This window comes from Garra rufa, chromosome 11, assembly GCF_049309525.1.
Source record: "Garra rufa chromosome 11, GarRuf1.0, whole genome shotgun sequence".
NCBI lineage: Eukaryota > Metazoa > Chordata > Actinopteri > Cypriniformes > Cyprinidae > Garra > Garra rufa.
In genome coordinates this window covers 12,435,778-12,458,687 of record NC_133371.1, presented here as the reverse complement: position 1 = coordinate 12,458,687, position 22,910 = coordinate 12,435,778, and the positions used below count along the sequence as shown (strand labels likewise).

Genomic DNA, 22,910 nt, shown 5'->3' with positions numbered 1-22,910 from the left:
ATTCTTTCAAAAAAATAACTTCAAATTGCATTCTTTAACTCAGGGGTCTCAAACTCAATTTACCTGGGGGCCGCTGGAGGCGGAGTCTGGGTGAGGCTGGGCCGCATCAGGTTTTCCACAAGAAAAGCTTTGTTAAAAAAAAATTATATTTATGGATTTTAATTTAAATCGTAAAGGCTAAATGGATCTGTCTGCCACTGGCCGCTTGTTCGTTACTTTAAAAAACAAAAGCATGAATTTCACAAACAAAACGTGTTCCAAATATATTTTTAAATTAACTTTATAAACTAAAGAAACGAAAATAAATGTAATTACTTTGCTATTAAAAACAGCAGCTGCAATGGGGAAGAGAAAGAGAACTCGGCCAGTAATTCTGATCAGCTGTCGAGGTTGTTATAGGAATTTTTGCAACGAATGTTTGTTTAATAGCCTATTTAACACTTATTCAGGCTACATTCTTATTTCAGTGTATTATTTCTTTGATTTATTTTAGCGTTTTGTAGGCTGCTTGTTCACTGACGGAATTGCTAAAATAAACACGCACGTTTGTTAATAATGTTTGAGCCTCATTTATTTTGAGTTTCAATATAAAAACACATCCTCAAGTGTAAGGTGGAGAAGCATCATGTGTCTAACACCCAGCAGCTCAGTGAGGAGTGGAAGAGGATCCCAGCAACAACCTGTGCAGCTCTGGTCAATTCCATGACCAGGATGATTAAGGCAGTGCCAGATAACAATGGTGCTAACACAATATATTGACACTTTGGACAAGTTCACTTTTTTCGTTTTTTTTTTTTTTTTTGGCTGTATGTTGAGTAATTTTCAGGGGACAATAAATCTATACTGCTATACAAGCTTCACATTGACTACTCTAAAATATATCCAAGTTTCATTTCTATAGTATTGTCCCTTGAGAGGATATACTAAGATGGTTATAGAATGAAATGTGAGGGGTGTACTCACTCTTGTGAAATACTGTACATGGGTCAAAAATGAAAAAGGGTGTAATACTGCTTTAAATTGTTGTTGTTTTTCCAAAAAATATTTAAAAAAAAAACTTTTCTGTTTAATTTAATTGCATTTTTTGGTAACGCTTTAGATTACAGCCCGCAAAGAACTACGTAAGTAAACTGAATTTACGGTGTAAGTTTCTGTAATTATAGTGTACCTATATATAACGAACATGTAGGTATAAGGGAAGAATATGTTAAATTTGGGTAATTAGGGGGTAACAAACCAGATATGCAAACTGCAAAGAACTACATAACTATACTGAAATTACGGTGTACGTTTCTGTAATTATAGTGTACCTATTAAAGAACGTACATGTAGGTATAAGGGAAGAATATGTTAAATTTGTGTAATTAGGGGGTAACAACTCAGATATGCAACCTGCAAAGAACTACATAAGTATACTGAAATTACGGTGTAAGTTTCTGTAATTATAATGTACCTACAGTATTAAAGCACGTACGTGTAGGGAGAACATATGTTACATTTTGATAATTGGAATAACAACCAGATATGCGACCTGCAAAAAACTGTAAGCAAACCTAAGTTACGGTGTTAACAGGTATCTCTATTACTGTGCCAGGCATAAATCGTACGCTTGGTGTATCTACACGTAAGCTTTTTTAAATTACTGGTAAAATACACTCTTGTTCCATGTAATTACAGGGTAAGTGCGCCATCTGCGGGCTGTAAATTAAAGTGGCGATTGTTCCGCTCTTGTTCAAAGAAGTTACAGGGTAGGTACACAATACATAGCAACGTGACCTCATAATAATTCGTATGTATTTTACGTAAAATGTGGTTCTACAAAACATACATTTATTTACGTTTTTACAGACACTAAACTATAGGTCTACATAATGTTATCAAGACTACACTTTAAACCCTTAAAATACATAAAATTTCTGCAATCGTTTAATCATTCATGTAATATTAACTTCGTTTGCCGTGGTGGGACACATAAGGCGTTTTCTCTGACATGCTGTGACTAATAACAGAACCATAAAATACACGGAACACGCATCTTAATTACAAAATGAAACAATTTTATTCGTGTGCTGTAACCCAGATCTTCAGAATCTATACGATTTGCGAGGACCAGACCCAATTTCAAGCCTTTATCCTGCGATCTTCATCTGCATCTCGAACAGCGTCAGCCAGTGTTGCCAGATCTCACGAGATAAATAAGCAACCAGGCCTGTGAAAACAAGCCCAAAACAAGCGACTTTTTCTACGGAGGCCCCCTATGTTCAGGGAAGAGAAAAAGAAATAAACTGTGTGCAGTTTTACAATCCGTGGGGACGGATTTTTAAACTGTGGATACAGATTGTCAATACAGTAGTTTATTTATTTTTCTCCCCCCTGACCTTAAGGACAATGACCACAAGAGGGAGTTAAACCACCTTTTAACATTATTTAACATTAGTAAACTTCATTAGAAAACATTTGACATTGCACGTATTTCACACTTACATACTCTGCACAGTGCTTTTGAGTCATCCCCCGCGACCGGTTGAATCCATTCTTTTACTCCTTTCTCTTTCTCCCAGTCTTTGTTATATCTCTTGGGGTATTTCGCTCACTTTGTCCCGGGTATTTGTTCCTCCAAAGAAAACTATCATATAATCCAGTCACGTCAGTCGACTCGCAACTCGCGCGCATTAATTTAAACGTCTGACGTTTTCCTAACCAGAAAAAAAAAAAAAAAGATTGCACTGCCCTGCCTATGATTGGCTAGTACTCGTTGCCATCTGGGTCAGAGCCAATTAGAAGCAGGTTGTGGGTGGGAAAAAACTGCTGTCTCCTTTGTGTATGGGGAAAGGGGAGGGAGAGACAGTGGGAACAGTAGACAAACTCGTACGTTTTAATCGTTTATATCTGTCTATGGTTTAAATAACATATAGAAAATATCTGCTTGACAACTTATTATGGAGCTATTATCAAGCCCAAATAAGCAACTACACTTTAGAAACAAGCCCAAAAAAACGCGACCCGCGACTATCAATATTTGTAAGCGACTTTACAAAAAAACAAGCCCAAAGTCGCTTAGAATAAGCGGACTTGGCAACACTGGCGTCAGCGAGTCCAGCAGCATCAGCCATAAACCCGTGCTGTAGTGAATTTTGCGACAGGAAAATCGGACGTTCATTGGCTCTCGCCTGCATTCGTCACAGATTACGACATGCCGTTTTTCTGGTGAAATGTGTTGAAATGATGCGTGGGCGCCTTTGAGGAGTGGATCAAGACAATAATCTGAATAATATTTTCAGCAATTAACAATTTAAATTCTGCTCTCATCCTACTGCACCTCAAACCTACAGTATTCCGCCAGAGAGGACTGTGGCTGCAGACGCATCGTTATTTGGATTACTTTTTTGTACAGCTGTTGACATTTTTGCAATAAATAAATGATTATGATTGCACTTTCCTGTCTTTTATATTTTTATTACTGTACAGTCATAGTTAACGTTAGGTTTAGTGGTAGGAGTGAGATTAGCAACTTTAAAAAATATGTTCAGATATATTTTAGATATATTTTCAGATTGTGAGTATATGTATTGTACCTACTCTGTAACTTCGTTGAACAAGGGGGTAACAATCGCCACTTTAATTTACAGCCCGCAGATGTCTACTTACCCTGTAACTTCTTTGAACAAGAGCGGAACAATCGCCACTTTAATTTACAGCCCGCAGATGGCGCACTTACCCTGTAATTACATGGAACAAGAGTGTATTTTACCAGTAATTTAAAAAAGCTTACGTGTAAATACACCAAACGTATGATTTATGCCTGGCACAGTAATAGAGATACCTGTTAACACCGTAACTTAGGTTTGCTTACAGTTTTTTGCAGGTCGCGTATCTGGTTGTTATTCCAATTATCAAAATGTAACATATGTTCTCCCTACACGTACGTGCTTTAATACTGTAGGTACATTATAATTACAGAAACGTACACCGTAATTTCAGTATAGTTATGTAGTTCTTTGCATGTTGCATATCTGGTTTGTTACCCCCTAATTACACAAATTTAACATATTCTTCCCGTATACCTACATGTTCGTTATATATAGGTACACTATAATTACAGAAACTTACACCGTAAATTCAGTTTACTTACGTAGTTCTTTGCGGGCTGTAATCTAAAGCGTTACCCATTTTTTTTCTACGCAAAAAAATAATATCATATAGTTTTTCCTAATTTACAGAACACACCCACTAAAATGTCATTCAGTGTAACAATCTTGTTAACATCTTTGACCCACATACATACATACACACACACACACACACACACACACACACACACGCACACATACACACACACAAATTGTAATGGAATGAGATTTTTGGACTGGTTCATATACTTTTTTGGGGCCTCTGTATATATTCATATGCTAATAAAGCAGTTCATGACCCAGAATTTGCAACATTTCTTAGATTCACTTTATTGTATCTCTAAACAAGTAAGAAGCCCCACAGATCTTTATATCTTTTAAAGCAGCACTGTGATTGTGAAGATCAAGAGTGTGTTGATCATAAAGTGAAGGAGAATTCCATAAAAGAGAAAGGAGACAGGGGACATTAGACATCATAACAGAAATTCCTACACCATGTGTGTCTGTACACACAGCGTGCGTGTTTGTAAAACCCAAGGATAAAGCTCTCTCACCCTTGAGTTGGAGGACATAAAGCCACTCTGTTCGCTGGACTCTGGGCTGGAGAACTGACTCCCTCTGTGTATCCCTTCAAATACACTTTATTCTTCCTCTCCCTCCTTTATCTAACCTCTCTGCACCCCAATCACGACCTAAAACCATATTTACCGTGCTTGAATTCCCCGTCATGTTCACTGTGATAGTGTTTATCACAATATTGATAAGGTTAAGGCCACTGGGCCAGTCCAGAATGAAATCCTGTGCTTTTGAGTAATGACTGTTGATTTTAGGGTGGTAATGCAGCATTCTGGAATAGCCAGCTGTTGTCTCACACTTACCATGGTGATCCGAATACCAAAACAGACAGATGAAGTCATGTCCCAGCAACCATTACTTTATCATACCTTTAGGCCAAGAATACACTAAATGTCTAACTGACTTTCTTAAGAGCCAAGAAGCCCTGCTGATAAACTATGTGAGTTGTCTTTTACAATTTTTGGATTTCAATAAAATACAATGTGTTGCACTGAATCCCAAAATGAATAATACTTATAAGCCCTGGTGCTTGTTACTTGCAGATAATATTAATGGAATTAAAGGCTACTTAAGTGTACTTAAAGAGAGACACTTTCATGACTTTCATTCCATTTCTTAACACACTTGTGGCAGGCGCACAGACTGCATGATTTTTTAAAAGGTCAACAAATTAAAGGCAAATCGGTGGTCGTTCATGTGAGTGACAGTCACGTAGTGTATGTTATCAAAGACATGATCGACTTTGTCGCTGTATGTCGCTAGCTGCATTTATGCCCTGTTCTAATTACCGTAATTTCGACATGACAACACGTGATGTTCCACGTCCTCAGACTTGGAATTAGTTACTATGGCAACACTATCAATACCTAAATAAGCTAAATCTAAAGAATTCCTAGTTTATCAAATGTAATTACGCATTCTACGAGGACGTGAATGCTTTTTGCAAGTTGGAGTCTCGTAATTACGGTAATTACGACATGGCGTGACTGCACCTTCTGTACTGTGAAGATGCTGGGCGTTTCTAGTGCTGTCGTTCTAATGTTATTGGTAGACTGCACGTCTGGACATATCTTTAGAAAATGCAATCACAAACTATATATATAAAAGTAGCATTCTGCTGTTAAGGAATGTACTACAGCAGTGCTCAGTGCATTAAATCATCAACCAGTGCTAAAATGCTCACTGCATCATATAATTAACAACACAACCCATCAATGTACGAATCAAACTCACTAAGACTGCCAACAGTTTCTTTTCCATGCACCACTTTTTATCCATGTGTCTGTGGTTACAGTCAAATCATATAAAACCTTTGTGAAATCGCTCCGGAACTCTGTCCTGTCTTGCCCACACTCGAGACGTGATGTATGAGCGCAACTGGCAGATTCTTCACTCCTATTGGTTGTCGCTTGCAAAATTCACTGTTTATTTGCATAATGTTAGACTATTCTTAACTTTTCTGGCTAGAAGTGACGTAAGTGGGGTGGAGTGACTCCTCATAAAATAACAATAAATTCATTTTTGCTACCTATCACATTCTGTTTTACAGTGAGGGAAAATAATAGTTAATCCCCTGCTGATTTTGTACATTTGCCAACTGACAAATAATTGATCAGACTATAATTTTAATGGTAGGTTTATTTTAACAGTGAGAGACAACAACAAAAACAAGCATTTCAAAAAAGTTATAAATTGATTTGCATTTTAATGAGTGAAATACGTATTTGATCCCCTATCAATCAGCAAGATTTCTGGCTCCCAGGTGTCTTTTATACAGGTTTATACAGAGATTAGGGGCACTCTCTTAAAGGGATAGTTCGAGCATTTAAGACATGAAGTTGTATGCAATCCTTATCAGCACTATAGTGTATACACACTGACCCACACTGCGTTCACCTCCCTGGTCAGAGTTCTGGCCGCTGGAAGTTTTTCAAGAAAGTAGTCACGGTTAGTTTCCGGGGCCTCAAAACTGTGCGTTTTTACGTGAAAAAAATATATGCGTTTCAAAGCTTAATTAATTTACATCACAAAAAACACTCCTGACAAAAATCATACCTCAGTTTTAATCGGCACTATATTCTTTCCGTTTCCATCAATCCGCGCTGCTGTCAGTTCGCACGTTCCGATCAGCTGTTGATAGCGCGACTCGCTGACAACATGTCTGACTACGAAACTTCTGATGATGAAACCAATTTTGGCACAATGTCAGACGGAACAGACGATATATATATTTTTATATTAGACCTCGTTTCACGTGATTTCCACAGGAGTCTAAACATCAGATTGTTTACTGTACAGACATGGGATCTCCAGTCCTCGTGAGCTACTGTCTTGCTGGTTTTAGTTTTTCTCTGATGCAACACACCTGACTCAAATCAACGGGTAATTAGCAGGCTTGTACAGAATGTCTCATTTGAGAAAGGTGTCCTGTCATAGGAAAACATCGAGCTGCAGGAATGTAGCTCACGATGACCGGAGTTGGAGATACCTGGTTTAGACCTACCTGGCTGTATGTGACTTCAAGCACACTTATAAACACGATGATACCGACACACGTTCCGCATAGTTACAGACAATAACAAATATAGCAAAGCATCATATTTTGTTGTGTTATATAGATTCAATTAAATTCATTAGTTATGACATTTGCCGATTTTCTCACCACATAGACAGTCGATTATTGTCGATGCTATCACTGCCCCGGTTAGAATATTCTCAGTGTAACGTTAGCCTAAAAACCGACGTTAGCTTCAAAATAAACCTGTCGTATGCGACATAAAGTTAGTAAATAGAGCTTACCCGTGGTACTGGTACAGCAGAACTCTTTAAAATCCGTTTTTTGATTTCTCCTCCTTGGTTGGGGATGTAATCGTCTTCGCTGAAGTGAGCACTGCACACACGAAAATCCTTGATACTGGATATTTTAGCTCCCGCAGAGTAGCCGATGGCAACCAGCCAAAGCTGTCTCATAACTATATCAGAAACAGGAAAACGATGGAATCTGAACGGTGATCCCTGCACATTCTTGTGGTCACAACCTGGGAATTTACAAGTTCGCACCATTGTTAATTTTCTACTTTTTACGTCGTTGTCATTCGAGTGTGTAATGGAACAGCTGATCGGAACGTGCGAACTGACAGCAGCGCGGATTGATGGAAACGGAAAGAATATAGTGCCGATTAAAACTGAGGTATGATTTTTGTGATGTAAATTAATCAAGCTTTGAAACGCATATATTTTTTTCACGTAAAAACGCACAGTTTTGAGGCCCCGGAAACTAACCGTGACTACTTTCTTGAAAAACTTCCAGCGGCCAGAACTCTGACCAGGGAGGTGAACGCAGTGTGGGTCAGTGTGTATACACTATAGTGCTGATAAGGATTGCATACAACTTCATGTCTTAAATGCTCGAACTATCCCTTTAAAGGAAGTGCTCCTAATCTCAGTTTGTTACCTTTATAAAAGATACCTGTCCACAGAAGCATTCAGTCAAGCAGATTCCAAACTCTCCACCATGGCCAAGACCAAAGAATTGTCCAAGGATGTCAGGGACATAGATTGTAGACCTACACAAGGCTGGAATGGCTACAAAACCATCGCCAAGCAGCTTGGTGAGATGGTGACAACAGCTGGTGCGATTATTCTCAAATGGAAGAAACACAAAATAACTGTCAATCTCCCTCGGTCTGGGGCTCCATGCAAGATCTCACCTCGTGGAGTTTCAATGATCATGAGAACGATGAGGAATCAGCCCAGAACTACACGGGAGGATCTTGTCAATGATCTTAAAGCAGCTGAAAATGAAAGGACTGAAATCCTACAGTGCCTGCAAGGTCCCTCTGTTCAAGAAAGCACATGCACAGGCCCATCTGAAGTTTGCCAACGAACATCTGAATGATTCAGAGGAGAACTGGGTGAAAGTTTTGTGGTCAGATGAGACCAAAATCGAGCTCTTTGGCATCAACTCAACGCACCGTGTATGGAGGAGGAGGAATGCTGACTATGACCCCAAGAACACCATCCCCACCATCAAACATGGAGGTAGAAACATTATGCTTTAGGGGTGTTTTTCTGCTAAGGGAACAGGATAACTACACAGCATCAAAGGGACGACAGACAGGGCCATGTACCGTCATGGCCAGGGCATTGAAAATGGGTTATGGATAGATATGACACAAAACACACAGTCAAGGCAACAAAGGAGTGGCTCAAGAAGAAGCACATAAGGGTTCTGGAGTGGCCTAGCCAGTCTCCAGACCTTAATCCTACACTGTAAAAAAATTGCTGTAGTTCTGCAGCTGGTTGCCAGTAACTTACTGTATATTTTTAATTTATGTTATTTACTGGCAACAGTTTGTTCAAAGTTAAATGAACATTAAACATTAACAAGTCTTTGTCTTTACAGAATAAAACTATAAAATAACAACCTACTGCAAAGCATTCTGGGAACCAGAAACCTTCATCAACCTTTTTCTGTTTTTTTCCTTCAGATTTTGGTTCCCAGAATGCTTTGCATGAGGCTGTTATTTTAGTTTTATTCTGTAAAGATAAAGACTTGTTAATGTTTAATGTTCAATTAACTTTGAACAAACTGTTGCCAGTAAATAGCATAAATTAAAATCTACAGTAAGTTACTGGCAACCAGCTGCCAGTAATACTGTAATTTCTACAGATTTTGTTTACAGTGTATAGAAAATCTGTAAAGGGAGCCGAAGATTCGAGTTGCCAAACGTCAGCCTCGAAACCATAATGATTTGGAGAGGATCTGCAAAGAGGAGTGGGACAAAATCCCTCCTGAGATGTGTGCATATGACCTCTGTGATTGCCAAAAAGTGTTTTGCTAAATCATGTTTTTCGAAGGGGTAAAATACTTATTTCACCAATTATAACTTTTTTAAAATGTGTTTTTCTGGATTTTGTTTTATGTTATTCTGTCTCTCATTGTTCAAATAAACCTACCATTAAAATTATAGACTGATAATTTTTTGTCAGAGGGCAAATGTACAAAATAAGCAGGGGATCAAATATTTTTTTCCTCACTGTATTAACGTCTACACCTACCCCAACAGGTCTGCAACAAAACATCAGCAAGCATCCATACTCTCTTTTATTTTCTTAGTTTATTTTAATTTCCCCTGCAAATGGGTGTGCATAAAACTTGGATTGCAAGCTTTATGCTGGCTGCAATTTTGGAAAGGAACAAATCCATTCTCACGCAAGAATCTCTCACATAATCTTACGTTATTTCCTGTATCAGTTCTTGCACATGTTTGGTTGTGAAACGTCGTTTGTAGACAATGCAGAGATGTCTGCAGTTCTTCCTACTAAAACTTTTTTGGGCTGCATGTACACAATATAACCCTCATAATTAAAGTAAATATATAAAAAAATGGTAACACTTTACAATAAGGTTCATTAGTTAAACATTAGTTAATGTATTAACTAACATGAACTAAGCATGAACAATACATTTGTTACTGTATTTACTAATCTTTATTAACATTAGTTAACGGAAATACAGTTGTTCATTGTTTGTTCATGTTAGTTCACACTGCATTAACTAATGTTAACAAAATTTTAATAATGTATTAGTAAATGTTGAAATTAACATTAACAAAGATTAATAAATGCTGCATAAGTCCAGTTCATTATTAGTTCATGTTAACTAATATGGTTAACTAATGTTAACTAATGAACCTTATTGTAAAGTGTTACCAAAAAAAAAAAAATAATAATTCTGGAGGATTATGACAAATTAGTCAGTGAAATGCTTGGTTTGGTAAAGTGATCAGCTCCTTAGAGTATACAATTATAAACTTGCTCAGGTACAAGCAATCAACTTTCAGATTAAACACCAGACTAATTACCCTACCTGACATCAATAGTATTGGTGTTGATTACTTCAGAATAAAACGAGCTGTGGCTTGAAAATTCCACTGTTGGTAGTGCATAGTACGTTAAAGAATTCACCATGGTTGGGAAATGTGGGAAAAGACCTCTGGAATACAGTTGTAGAAAGGCACAAGTTAGAAGAAGAAAGGCTGCAAAAAACATTTCAAAGGCTTTAGATATCCCTCGGAGTACTGTTCAGAGCATCATTAAGAAGTGCCAGGAGGACATTGATAAGAGAAGCTACCAGGAGGCACTTACAAAGCTTTATGGCTGGGTCTGGTCTGTCTGTGCATGTGCAACTACCTCCAAATGCAAGCTTTTATTATTAAACATAGTCAAAATACAAGCGGAGTCAAACACTGGCAAACCAGTATATAGAGGGCAAGATACGAGAGTAATCCAGGAACAGACGAGGGTTGATCAGCAGCCAATGTAATCCAAGGGGCAAGGCAAAATGGTAATTCAAACAGACAGGCGCTAGATCCAGAGTAGGCAGCGAAACAGACAAAATGAGATAAACCAGGCAAGAAATCAGAACATGGAAAAAAACAGAATAGACTTAGAACTAGGAACAGAAAACTTGGAATGGGCTCCGTAGAGTAGCTAACACTGGGAGAGCAATAAACGCTCGACAATACTCTGCGATCTGAAAGAGGAAGTCCAAGGCTTATATAGTTTGTTTGATTGGTTGCAGCTGTGTGTGTGTAATCAGTGCAATGGATAATGGGAAATGTAGTCCGGGGCATGCAACAGTCTGTGTAGTGTGAGAGTCAATACAATGACAGTGTGACATCTAGCAGCGAGCAGATGGAAAAATTATCTAGCGTGAAGATAAACATGGTGGAATGTGTGGGCAGGGTCTCTGCTTATACGGCAGTGTCCGTCAACGGTTGTGGGTGGGGCCTGTAAAATGTGTCAGATTTCACAGATTCTGTAAACGGCTTGTTCAGATACACTGCTTATGATTTATGGGGATTTAAAAAAAAGCAGCTATATGTAGTTTTGTGTATTTTTGCGTCTTTGGAACCCTGTAGATTTAGTGGGTGGAGTTCACTATTGTAACCGCTGTTGTAATTACCGTGGATAGCTGTACATGTGCGGTTCTTTCTTAAATCATAATATGTCAGAATTCACAATAGGTCTATTCATAAAACAATATGAAAAAGTCTCAGAATGACCTACTATTTCCAGCGAGATTCTTAAGTGAGCATCTGATGGAGACCTTAATATCCCATGAGGCCATACATCCGAATCGTATTCATACTACACATGTATACTTTATAAAACGCAGTCTTTTAACAGATGCTAAGAAATCAGTTATTCAAAATAAGTCAGACGGAGTCGCATTGACGTAAATCAATCTGCCCTTTTTGTGTAATTTCGTACCTGCTCACTGAAATCTTCAGAGTTATCGTTATTGGTATTTTCATCCTCGGGCAAGGCAGATCCGCAGGATCCCGTTACGTAAAACTCATTATACACTAACTTAACTTGAACCCTGTTCATAATTGCTTAACTTCCTGCTAATAGAAGCATCTCAGAAGAGCAGATGTTTTGCATGATATCATGAAGTAAAGGATATTCAGAGATAAACCCTAAGGCAGATCATACTATAATTTCCAATCTGCACACCTTTACTACAGTGTAGTACAGTGTTACATCAGCTCTTTTAAGGCCATGTTCACCGTAGGCAACTTAATGCACAGATGCACTAGGTTGTTATTTACAGAGCTGTAAAATTGAATACAAAGTGACATCAAGCTATATGTTTTATTATTATGTATTTCCTTGGGGATCCAATCCATGACCTTGACCTTGCTGTCATTTACCGGTTGATCTATAGGAGCACTAAACATCCGGGTACTTTGCTGTCAGTAATATACTGTACCTTTACAAGCCAATTTGAACAGAGTCCGGGATTCAGATGATATAATAGTCAGTATTCAGTGATATAGGGAACATATGTTTCACTGTGATGGTGCTGACTTTATTGGCTATACTTCATAAAACAATTTGATTTAAGCTGGGAAATATGCTCATCTTCATAATACGATCTCTGAGTTTTATTACGTCGCTTCTGTCAAATCGAGTGTCTTCCGCTAAAGCAGAGGATGTCGGTAATGTTTATGGCAGTGGGTAGTGCTGTTGTCTTCTGGGATACTCTGTGTGTCAAACTCTAATGTGAATGATCCTATCATTGCTCTGCGCAGAGAGATACAAATGAGGAGAAAGAAAGAGGGCATGAGACAAATGCATTTATTGTCTTCAGCAATCTAATCTGGGTGCAGACACATGCTCAGCAGATGTTCCACGTTGAAAATGTGCCTGCCTAAATTTGCATCTAAGTGAGAATCAAGTTATTAGCCTGACAAAGTAGCACTGTTGTCCAATTGCAATCTGCAAGTCAGGGCTGTAGGGTGATGTGTGTCTGGGGAATCCCAGTCTGCAAAGAGAGGGAATGGTGATCATATGGATATATCTCTGCATAGAACAACACTGCGCCCTGCTGGACAAACACTGTTTTCTGTATTTATATGGGAAGCCTAAAGAACACGTTTAGTTGTATTTAATTATGTAAGATGTTAGCCATTCCAGGATGTCACTCATTTTTAATTTTAGGAGAAGATCCACCAATATGATATTTCTGTCAAAAACCTCATGTTTTATTAGATTGAACTGTAAGGGGTTAAAATGAATTTAGTTTGAGTTTGTAACAAATTAGAATGTAAAAACCTAAAACAGCTGGCATGGCATTAAAAACTTTGTTGGTGCTTTATTTAAATCAAGTGATGAGTCAATAACACTTCTTTTATATAACATGGATGTCTAAGTATCAAACGTCTAAAATCAAAGAAAAGTTGGAGTCAATTCCCTTATCACATACAGGTATATTATAATAATAATAATAATAAATGTATATTATTAGCAGAATATTTCAAACAGGACTACTTCATCTCTGGTTCTGCATTCCTTTGAAAATTTCTCTTACAATCCATGTTTAAGTGACCAGACAAAACAAAGAGGCCCCTCATACTAATTATTTTCAACACATACACATATCTTAAATAAAACAAGTATAAGATTACATTTACACAACAGTGATGCACTAAAAATGTAAAAAAAAAAAAAAAAAAAAAAAAAATCCTGTGCATTTTTGCGTAAACGTTACCTGTTCACACATATCTATGAAAACGACTAAAAATGCTTTATTATGATTGTCAAGTCTTGCACATGCCTAAACACATAATACACGTGCATAACTTCACCGTTTTCACAAATTCATGTTTTCATAGTTAACGTGGAGACAGCAGTGGTATTGTTTTCAAAATTTTACACTTTGAAACCTGTTTGCCTTTTTAGACCCCCAAAACACCTTAGTCATGTAAATGAATGGTCAAAATGCATAAAATGTTTTTGTGTAAACGCCCCCTAGAGCCATCTTCTAGTCTTTCATGAATACTAAAATATTTTTAGAAGACATTTAGTAGAGATAGCACTCTCTTGAGCATTTCTAAAAGATCAAATAATTTTAAACAGCTAGCTAGATAGATAGATAGATAGATAGATAGATAGATAGATAGATAGATAGATAGATAGATAGATAGATAGATAGAAATGTTTTAAAATCATTTCATAGACTCTTTATAGCTTTTTCATTTTATAGACAATTTCTAGCTGAATTCATATTTTAGAAAGATTAGTATTCACTTTAGGAATATACAGATGTTTTAAATATTTTAATTATTCTAATGACTAAAAATCACACTTTTTTAAATTCCCTGATATTTCCAGCTTTTCCATGATCATGGGAAACCAGATTACAAATTTTGACATTTACCGTTGCACTCAATACAAATACAAATACACGTTTTTTGAAGATCCAGGATTTTATAAAAATTGCATCTACAACAGTTTACTGGCATATAAAAAGTGAATATGTCAATATGTAATATATAATATATTAATATCACAGCTATGTCATAATTATTCAACCCCTTATTTAATATTGCTGTTTTGAGTCACTTATTTTTGTCTTAAAACAAAATTAAGCATTTAGAAACTCAATTGAAAAATAATAATAATAACACATACATACATACATTTTACACATGATGCATGTGCTTAAGTTGATTAGCAAATTTAGCAACGTCAACAGAGCTCTCACAAAATCTATAGAGAAGAAATAGTTTTGTGATGTTAGAAAGTCTATGGCTACATCAAGACTTCCAAGACGTTAAAAGTACCTAGAGACACAGCTGGCAGCCTTATGCCTTAGTTTAAAATGTGGTGTATCAGAAAACGGAAATAGCACAATATCATAAAATGTTTGATCAGAGCAACTGAGAAAAACCTGCAATGTACAGCCAAAGACTTGTGAGATAACCTGACGAAAGGAGGAAAAACATTTTAATGCAGTGTATAAAAAGAACACTAAACAAGTATGGCCTTCATGTTGAGACATCTTGCCGAAGACTTGAACGTGCTAAAATTCATTTGGATAGAGTTCTGGAAGAATGTTTTATGGAATGATGTGACCAAACTGGGAACTTTTTGAACCAAAGATTAGTGATCTGGAAGCTTTTTCAGGCGAGGAGTGTGCCAAGACTGCAGTAAAGAGTACACACAAACTTTTATTTTAGGCAGCATTTATTGGTGGTTTTGAAGAATAAACAATTCTGTGCAAAATTTTACTTTTGGGGATTGAATAATTTTGAACTTATTTAAAGCCAGTTTGAATTGTATCTATTCATATCAAATGTCTGTTAATAAACTTTCTCTAATAGTTTACTGATGCCTTTGTTTAATTGTTCTCTTAAAATTGTGTTCTCTGCAGCAAACTTTTCTTGCAGGTCAAGGGGGTTGAATAGTTTTGATTGCAACTTTACATAAACTCATTCATAATTTAATGCCATCACATAACAGCAACCGAGCTAACAGGGAACATTTCTCAGAACTTTAGCAAACATTGTGGCAAGGTTTTAAAAATTATGAACAAACATTTTTACAGTGACATTAATAGAATGATCGTTCAAAATTATCTTGTCTTTAAAGCAACACTAAAGAACTTCGCTCCCTCTACAGGTTGGAAGCGGAATTGTCCATTACCGCTGTCGTACAGTAAATAATTTAGCCTACCGTCGCGTCACATGCACGTTATTTGTTTGGAGGCTATCCAGGACCGGCTTTGGAAATAACGATGTCCAGTGACAAGGTAGAGTATGTTGCATGACTTTATGAAAGTATGAAAACGAAATAAAACATAATAATGACATTGTTTGCTATTTATTTTAGCCGTAAAGCAAGTCGCATTTGTAGTCTCATTTGAACTACAAAACCGCTAACTGACGACCCAAACTTACATAGTGCTGTTCTGGCCGATAGAGGGTCGCAAAGCGAATACGAAAGTGCCGTTTCACCCTGTTATGAGTTGATGAACCACTGACACGAGTTCGGAAACATTATTTTAAGGTAAAAAAAAAAAAAAAACTCTTTAGCATTGCTTTAATAATGTCCTCAGAACATTAACACAGAAATGCTGTTTATGCATTGTACTGTAGCATTCTTTTTTTTTTCTAAAAGGGTTTAATTTATAAATTGCTTTTTAAATGTTACCTCTTGTTTGAAAATGTTCAGAGAACAATCAGAAGTTAACGATATTTCGAAAATTCTAAAATTAAATGTTCAAAAAACTTTTTAAAAATGTTACTTTAGTTACCTGGGAGCAAACAGGCTAAAATAAAGGCAAAACATAAATAAAAAACTAAAACAAACATTTAAATTAAAAAACAAAAATACAAACATCACTTGGTTTATTCCACCTCGAATTTCATCTACATCACTTCACTATCAGTTAAAGCTGACATAATTTTTCTGGCTTGGCCTGTATGTACTGATGACTGATGTTTTGGATGTGTTTTACATGGTGTTGTCATAGTTGGGTGTTGAGTACTGTGGTGTCTGCGGGTCTTGCATCGCTCCAGTAGCTGCACCTAGAGCCGCCTGCTGCGCAGCATGCTGGACATGAGGATTCTTCCAGGCGCCGGACACCCACTCCTCCTGCGCTTTACTCATGCTGCCACCACTGCCACGGTAAAAGTTATGAACCTGACAAACAAAAGCAGTATTCAAGGGTATGATCTTTAAACCAGGAGACCTTATGAAAAAGAACTGCATTTTAGCATATAACACCACATAAAATAACTTAAAATAATCAAGTACTTTACATATGCTTTCTATAGTATATCTCACAAAAGTGAGTACACCCCTCACATTCCAGCAACCATTTTAGTATATCTTCTCAAGGGACAATACTATAGAAATTGAACTTGGATATATTTTAGAGTAAATGTGCAGGTTGTATAGCAGTAGAGATTTACTGTCCTCTGAAAATAACTCAACATACAGCCATTATTGTCAAAATAGCTGACAACAAAAGTGAGTACAACCTAAGTGATAACAGCAGTATGTTGTTTAACCATACAAATCCACATGTCCTATTTATCATGTTTATGTTTTTTTTTTGCTTGACAGGACCATACAAAGTTGTGTATCTTGTATTAGAGCACTTAAAATTAGGTGCTCTCATATTGACCACTGGATGTTCAGCATGGCATCTCATGGCAAAGAACTCTCTGAGGATTTGAGAATTAGAATTGTTCCTCTCCACAAAGATGGCCAAGGCTATTAGAGGTTCAGTAACACCCTGAAACCGAGTTACACTACAGTGGTCAGGTGCACACACTGCAACAAGTTGGTTTGCATAGGTGTCATCCCAGAATAAAGCCCGCAAACAGTTTGCTGAAGACAACCTGTCCACGAGCATAAATTAAGATGAGACTATAAGATAACCTTCTTTGGCTCAGATGGTGCCCAGCATGTGTGGTGATGCCCTGGTGAGAAGTACCAGTCAAGCATGGCGGTGGTAGCATCATGGTCTGGGGCTGCATGAGTGCTGCTGGTTCTGGTGAGCTGCAGTTCATTGAGGGAAACATGGATTCCATTATGTACTGTACATTCTGAAGCAGATCGTGATGCTTTCCCTCCAGAAACTAGGCAGAACGGCAGTTTTCCAACATGATAACGATCCCAAACACACCACCAAGATGACAACTGCCTTCCTGAGGAAGCTGAAGGTAAAGGTGATGTCTCCAGACCTAAACCCTATTAAGCACCTGTGGGGCATCCTCAAGCATAAGGTGGAGAAGCATCATGTGTCTAATGTCCAGCAGCTCTGTGAGGAGTGGAAGAGGATCGCAGCAACAACCTGTGCAGCTCTGGTCAATTTCCTTGCCCAGGATGATTAAGGCAGTGCCAGATAACAATGGTGCTATATTGACACTTTGGACAAGTTCACTTAGGGTGTACTCACTTTTGTTGCCAGATATTTTCACAACAATGGCTGTGTGTTGAGTAATTTTCAGGGGACAATAAATCTATACTGCTATACAAGCTGCACATTGACTACTCTAAAATATATCCAAGTTTCATTTATTTGTATAGTATTGTCCCTTGAGAAGATATACTAAAATGGCTGCTGAAATGTGAGGGGTGTACTCACTTTTGTGACAAACTGTAAGTCAACACATCAAAATTATTGTACTTCTTTATGACACAATATTATTCAAACTTTGAAGGGTTAGTTTTAGAGTTAACTGAATCTAAAAGCATAAAATAAAACTAAATAATACAACTTTAAGTAAAATTAAAATGAAAATAAATCAAAATGTAAAAATAATAATTAAAAAAATCAAGCTAAATAAAGAAGTAAACAATAACTGAAAAATGTAATAAAAACTATAATATTATCTCAGTGATACTAAAATAACGCTGATTTGTTGATTTTTTTACCAGCTCTTACTGGCATCAGATTGGCTTTTCAGGCACAAACACTAAGGTGAATGAGTTATTTACTCTCGCATCTAATTAACAAGCACTACATGCTCCAGCATCACGTTTAATGACACATCAGACGCCAGACAACAAACCAGCCCCTAGTCTTCGATATACATGTCAGCTAAACGAGCTGTAACTACAGGCAGACAGGCCGACTGCACAGGCAATGAGGCAAACCCAGGGCTGTCCCGCTTTAATAGATCAGAGAGGGCTGTACCTTAGTGAGCGCGATAAATGAAATGGCAGCGACTGCAGTGAACATGATGGTGGGGATTAACATAATGATGGAGGCAAAGATACTCGTGCCAAAGAAGGAGATGGTGCCCAACCAGCCGCTGAAACAGAGAGATGAGACCATAACATATAGAGAATAACACTCACAATATTCTAGTATCAACAGGCAGAGATGTACAGTCAAGCCCGAAATTATTCATATTTTGACTTAAAGTTAGTTTTATTCTACCAGCAAGTTTTTTTTTTGACCAGAAATTACACAGGCGTCTCCCAAAAGATAATAAGACGATGTACAAGAGGCATCATTGTGGAAAAAAAATATTTCTCAGCTTTTATTTACATTTGAACAAAAAGTGGCATGTCCAAAATTATTCATACCCTTTGCAAACTGTCACAGTCCATGGGAAAATCCAAAGTTCTATACCATTTCAAATAGTCCAAGCTGTTCTAAAGCATCCTAATTACCCTGATTCATTGGGAACAGCTGTTTTAATCAACTCAACAGGTGAAAAACAGAAACTCTCTGCTGTTGGTTTGTGGACAGTCATGTGTCATGTTGTTGACAGTCATAGCTAAGACAAAAGAGCTCACTGAGGACCTGCGGCTGCACATTGTGGCTGCTCACAAGTCAGGAAAGGGCTATAAGACCATATCTAAATGTTTTGAAGTTCCAATGGCTACAGTGCAAAGTATTATTAAAAAATACAAGATGTTCTGCACTGTGAAAAATCTCAGAGGATGTGGTCGGAAGCCAAAAGTGACATCTGTGCTGGCCAGGAGGATAGTGAGAGAGGTAAAAAAGAATCCAAGAAACACCACCAAGGCCATCCTGATGAATCTGGGCTCTGCTAGTGGCAACATCTCAAGGACGCTCAAGGCCGCTGGGTTCCACGAATGCAGACCAACGAGGACACCACTTCTCCAGGCAAGGCGCACAAAAGCCCGCTTGGCCTTAAGCTGTAAACCTGTAAAGGCTCATCTGGACAAAGAAGAAGACTTCTGGTCTTCTGTTTTATGGTCAAAAGAAACAAAAATTGAATTGTTTGGTCACAATGATGTAGCCTTCATTTGGCGTAAAAAAGGAGAAGCCTTCAACTCCAAGAACACCATCCCCACTGTCAAACATGGTGGTGGGAACCTAATGTTTTGCACACACAGCAATTATAGGAAACGTTTGATTGCTGTAATAGCCAATAAAGGCTTTTCTATTGATTATTGAGAAGGGTATGAATAATTTTGCACATGCCACTTTTTTTTCAATTGTAAATAAAAGCTGAGAAATATTTTTTTTTCCACAATGATGCCTCTTGTACATCGTCTTATTATCTTTTGGGAGAAGCCTGTGTCATTTCCGGTCAAAAAAAAAAAAAAAAAAACTTGCTGGTTGAATAAAAGTAACTTTAAGTCAGAATTTGCCAGGGGTATGAATAATTTCGGGCTTGACTGTATGTTAGCATTCTGATATTTGAGTATTAATTAATTAAGTGTAAATCATTGCAAAATCTTACCAAACACCCCATCCTGGTATACCAATCGCCTGAATTATAGCAATAAAAAGTTGTGCCATGAAGACAAAGAAGAATGACATGAAGTAGAAGGAGCTGTCAGTCCTAAATAAAAAATAAATACATAAATAATCTACAACCTTATAGTAAATATGTAATGACCATTAATAATAAAAATAATAATAATGGATTTAATATCTTTACTATATGATGATAAGTAAAAAACTAACACATTAACAAAAAAAATTATTCATAAAATATAAATTCTTAAAATTATTATTAATCTATCTATTACTATAAATTATTTCTATTAACATTGTTTCAATCAATTTCATAAAATACAAATTATCAATAATAATAATACAAATATTTAAACAAAATAATCATTAAAAATAATTTGATAAACAAGTAGACTGTTGCTTACTTGAAGGCATTGTAAATGGATCTGAACCAGCACACATAAGAGCAGGGAGTAAAGAGAATAACCCATATGAGTGACATGCCAAAGTTAGTCACTCCTCCACCTCCAAACATCCACGCCATACAGCCGAAGAAATTCACCAGCAGCGTCACACTGTACACTGGAAAAAGAGCAGATTTTTAAACCACTACAAACCATTTTGGTTATTTGCACAGATGGATTAGTGTGTGAGAGCGATAAGAGAAACCCTTCTTTTGCAAGGAGTGTACAAGAGAATAAAGCACTGCCTTTGAATGGTGTTACTTACACAACTTTAGATAGAGAGACAGAGAGAGAGAGATTGCATGCATTTGAAATGCAGCTGTGAACAAACAGGGTAATGCTTTACCAACAACTGCACTGCATTCGCACAGAGATTATGAATGCAAGCTGCTATACAAGCTGTATACACATGTTCACTGAGCACAAAAAGCCATTGTAGTTTAGCCAATAAATAAAGCTGACAGAAGAAAGGTCAGACAAAGAACCTACCTCGTCTCATGACGGAATGTACCTCTAGGAATTTTTCCACAAGACACAAAGTACGTACCAATAAGTACATATCACTAGTTTCCAACACAAATGAACACTAGAGGCGTCAAAACAGCGAACACTTGTAATAGTTTTTGTACAGTTATGATCACAGCTCCATATGTTTCACTTTCCAGATATAACAAGCTTGTTCAACCGGCATGGAATTGGACTTAGAATATGGAATCCGTGGGTATGAATCCCATGAAAAACATGACTGATGATGAAAGATCTGAAAAAGGAGAGATTAAAAAACAAGCTAAAACTGCATGCTTGCGATTGCGTTTTTACGTCACATTCACTTTTTCAGACTTTCATACTTTTCATTTAGTTTATCGGGTAGGTTTAAGTGTAGTGCAGATGGTACATTATTTTATTGTCACGAAGCATACAGTGCTTTCAGTGGGGTTTTCAGAGTTATACAGTGGGGAAAATAATGATTTGATCCCCTGCTGATTTTGTACGTTTGCCCACTGACAAAGAAATGATCAGTTTATAATTTTAATGGTAGGTTTATTCGAACAGTGAGAGACAAAAAAAAAAGAAAAGAAAAGAAAAGAAAAGAAAAGAAAAGAAAAACGCATTTCAGAAAAGTTATAAATTGACTTGCATTCGCAAAACATGACTTAGCACTTGGTGGCAAAACCCTTGCTGGCAATCACAGAGGTCAGACGCTTCTTGTAGTTGGCCACCAGGTTTGCACACACCTCAGGAGGGATTTTGTCCCATTCCTCTTTCCAGATCCTCTCCAAGGTTTCGAGGTTGACGTTTGGCAACTCGAACCTTCAGCTCCCTCCACCGATTTTCTATGGGATTAAGGTCTGGAGACTGGCTAGGCCACTCCAAGACCTTAATGTGCTTTTTTTGAGCCACTTCTTTGTTGCCACGACCCATTTTCAACGGTTCTCACCCAAGATTTGACGGTACATGGCCCCGTCCACCATCCTTTCGATGTGGCTCAGTTGTCCTGTCCCCTTAGCAGAAAAACACCCACAAAGCATGTTTCCACCTCCATGTTTGATGGTAGGGATGGTGTTCTTGGCGTCATAGGCAGCATTCCTCCTCCTCCAAACACAGCGAGTTGAGTTCGATTTTGGTCTTATCTGACCACAATACTTTCACCCGGTTCTCCTCTAAATTATTCAGATGTTCACTGGGCCTGTACATGTGCTTTCTTGAGCAGGGGGACCTTGGGGGCACTGCAGGATTTCAGTCCATCAGGGCGTAGTGTGTTACCAATTGTTTTCTTGGTGACTACGGTCTCAGCTGCCTTGAGATCATTGACAAGATCCTCCCGTGTAGTTCTGGGTCTTGTAGCCCATTCCAGCTTTGTGTAGGTCTACAATCTTGTCCCTGACATCCTTGGACAGCTCTTTGGTCTTGGCCATGTTGGAGAGTTTGGAATCTGATTGATTGATTGCTTCTGTGGACAGGTGTCTTTTTTACAGGTAACAAGCTGAGATTAGCTCAATACCTGTATAAAAGAAACCTTGGAGCCAAAAATCTTGCTGCTTTATAAGGGATAAAATACTTGTTTCACTCATTAAAATGCAAATCAATTTATAACTGCATTTTTTCTAAATAATTTTCCCCACTGTAATGCCACTCAACAGACATTTCAAGTCAGAATTTCGGTGACAAAACCAACAAAACCAACGCCACATAAAACGTACCATATGCACCTTCATC

General features: G+C 37.5%; 1 protein-coding gene across 1 annotated transcript; it reads right to left on the bottom strand.

Annotated features, from left to right (window-relative positions):
- Positions 1 to 15,227: 15,227 nt before the first annotated feature.
- On the bottom strand, positions 15,228 to 20,805 carry scamp5b (secretory carrier membrane protein 5b). Its single transcript, XM_073850525.1, has 4 exons — positions 20,655 to 20,805; positions 20,234 to 20,335; positions 18,709 to 18,826; positions 15,228 to 16,703 (listed from the first exon to the last, which is right to left on the bottom strand). The coding sequence occupies exons 1-4, from the start codon at positions 20,771 to 20,773 to the stop codon at positions 16,515 to 16,517; spliced, it is 528 nt and encodes a 175-aa protein (XP_073706626.1). The 5' UTR covers positions 20,774 to 20,805; the 3' UTR covers positions 15,228 to 16,514.
- Positions 20,806 to 22,910: the final 2,105 nt, after the last annotated feature.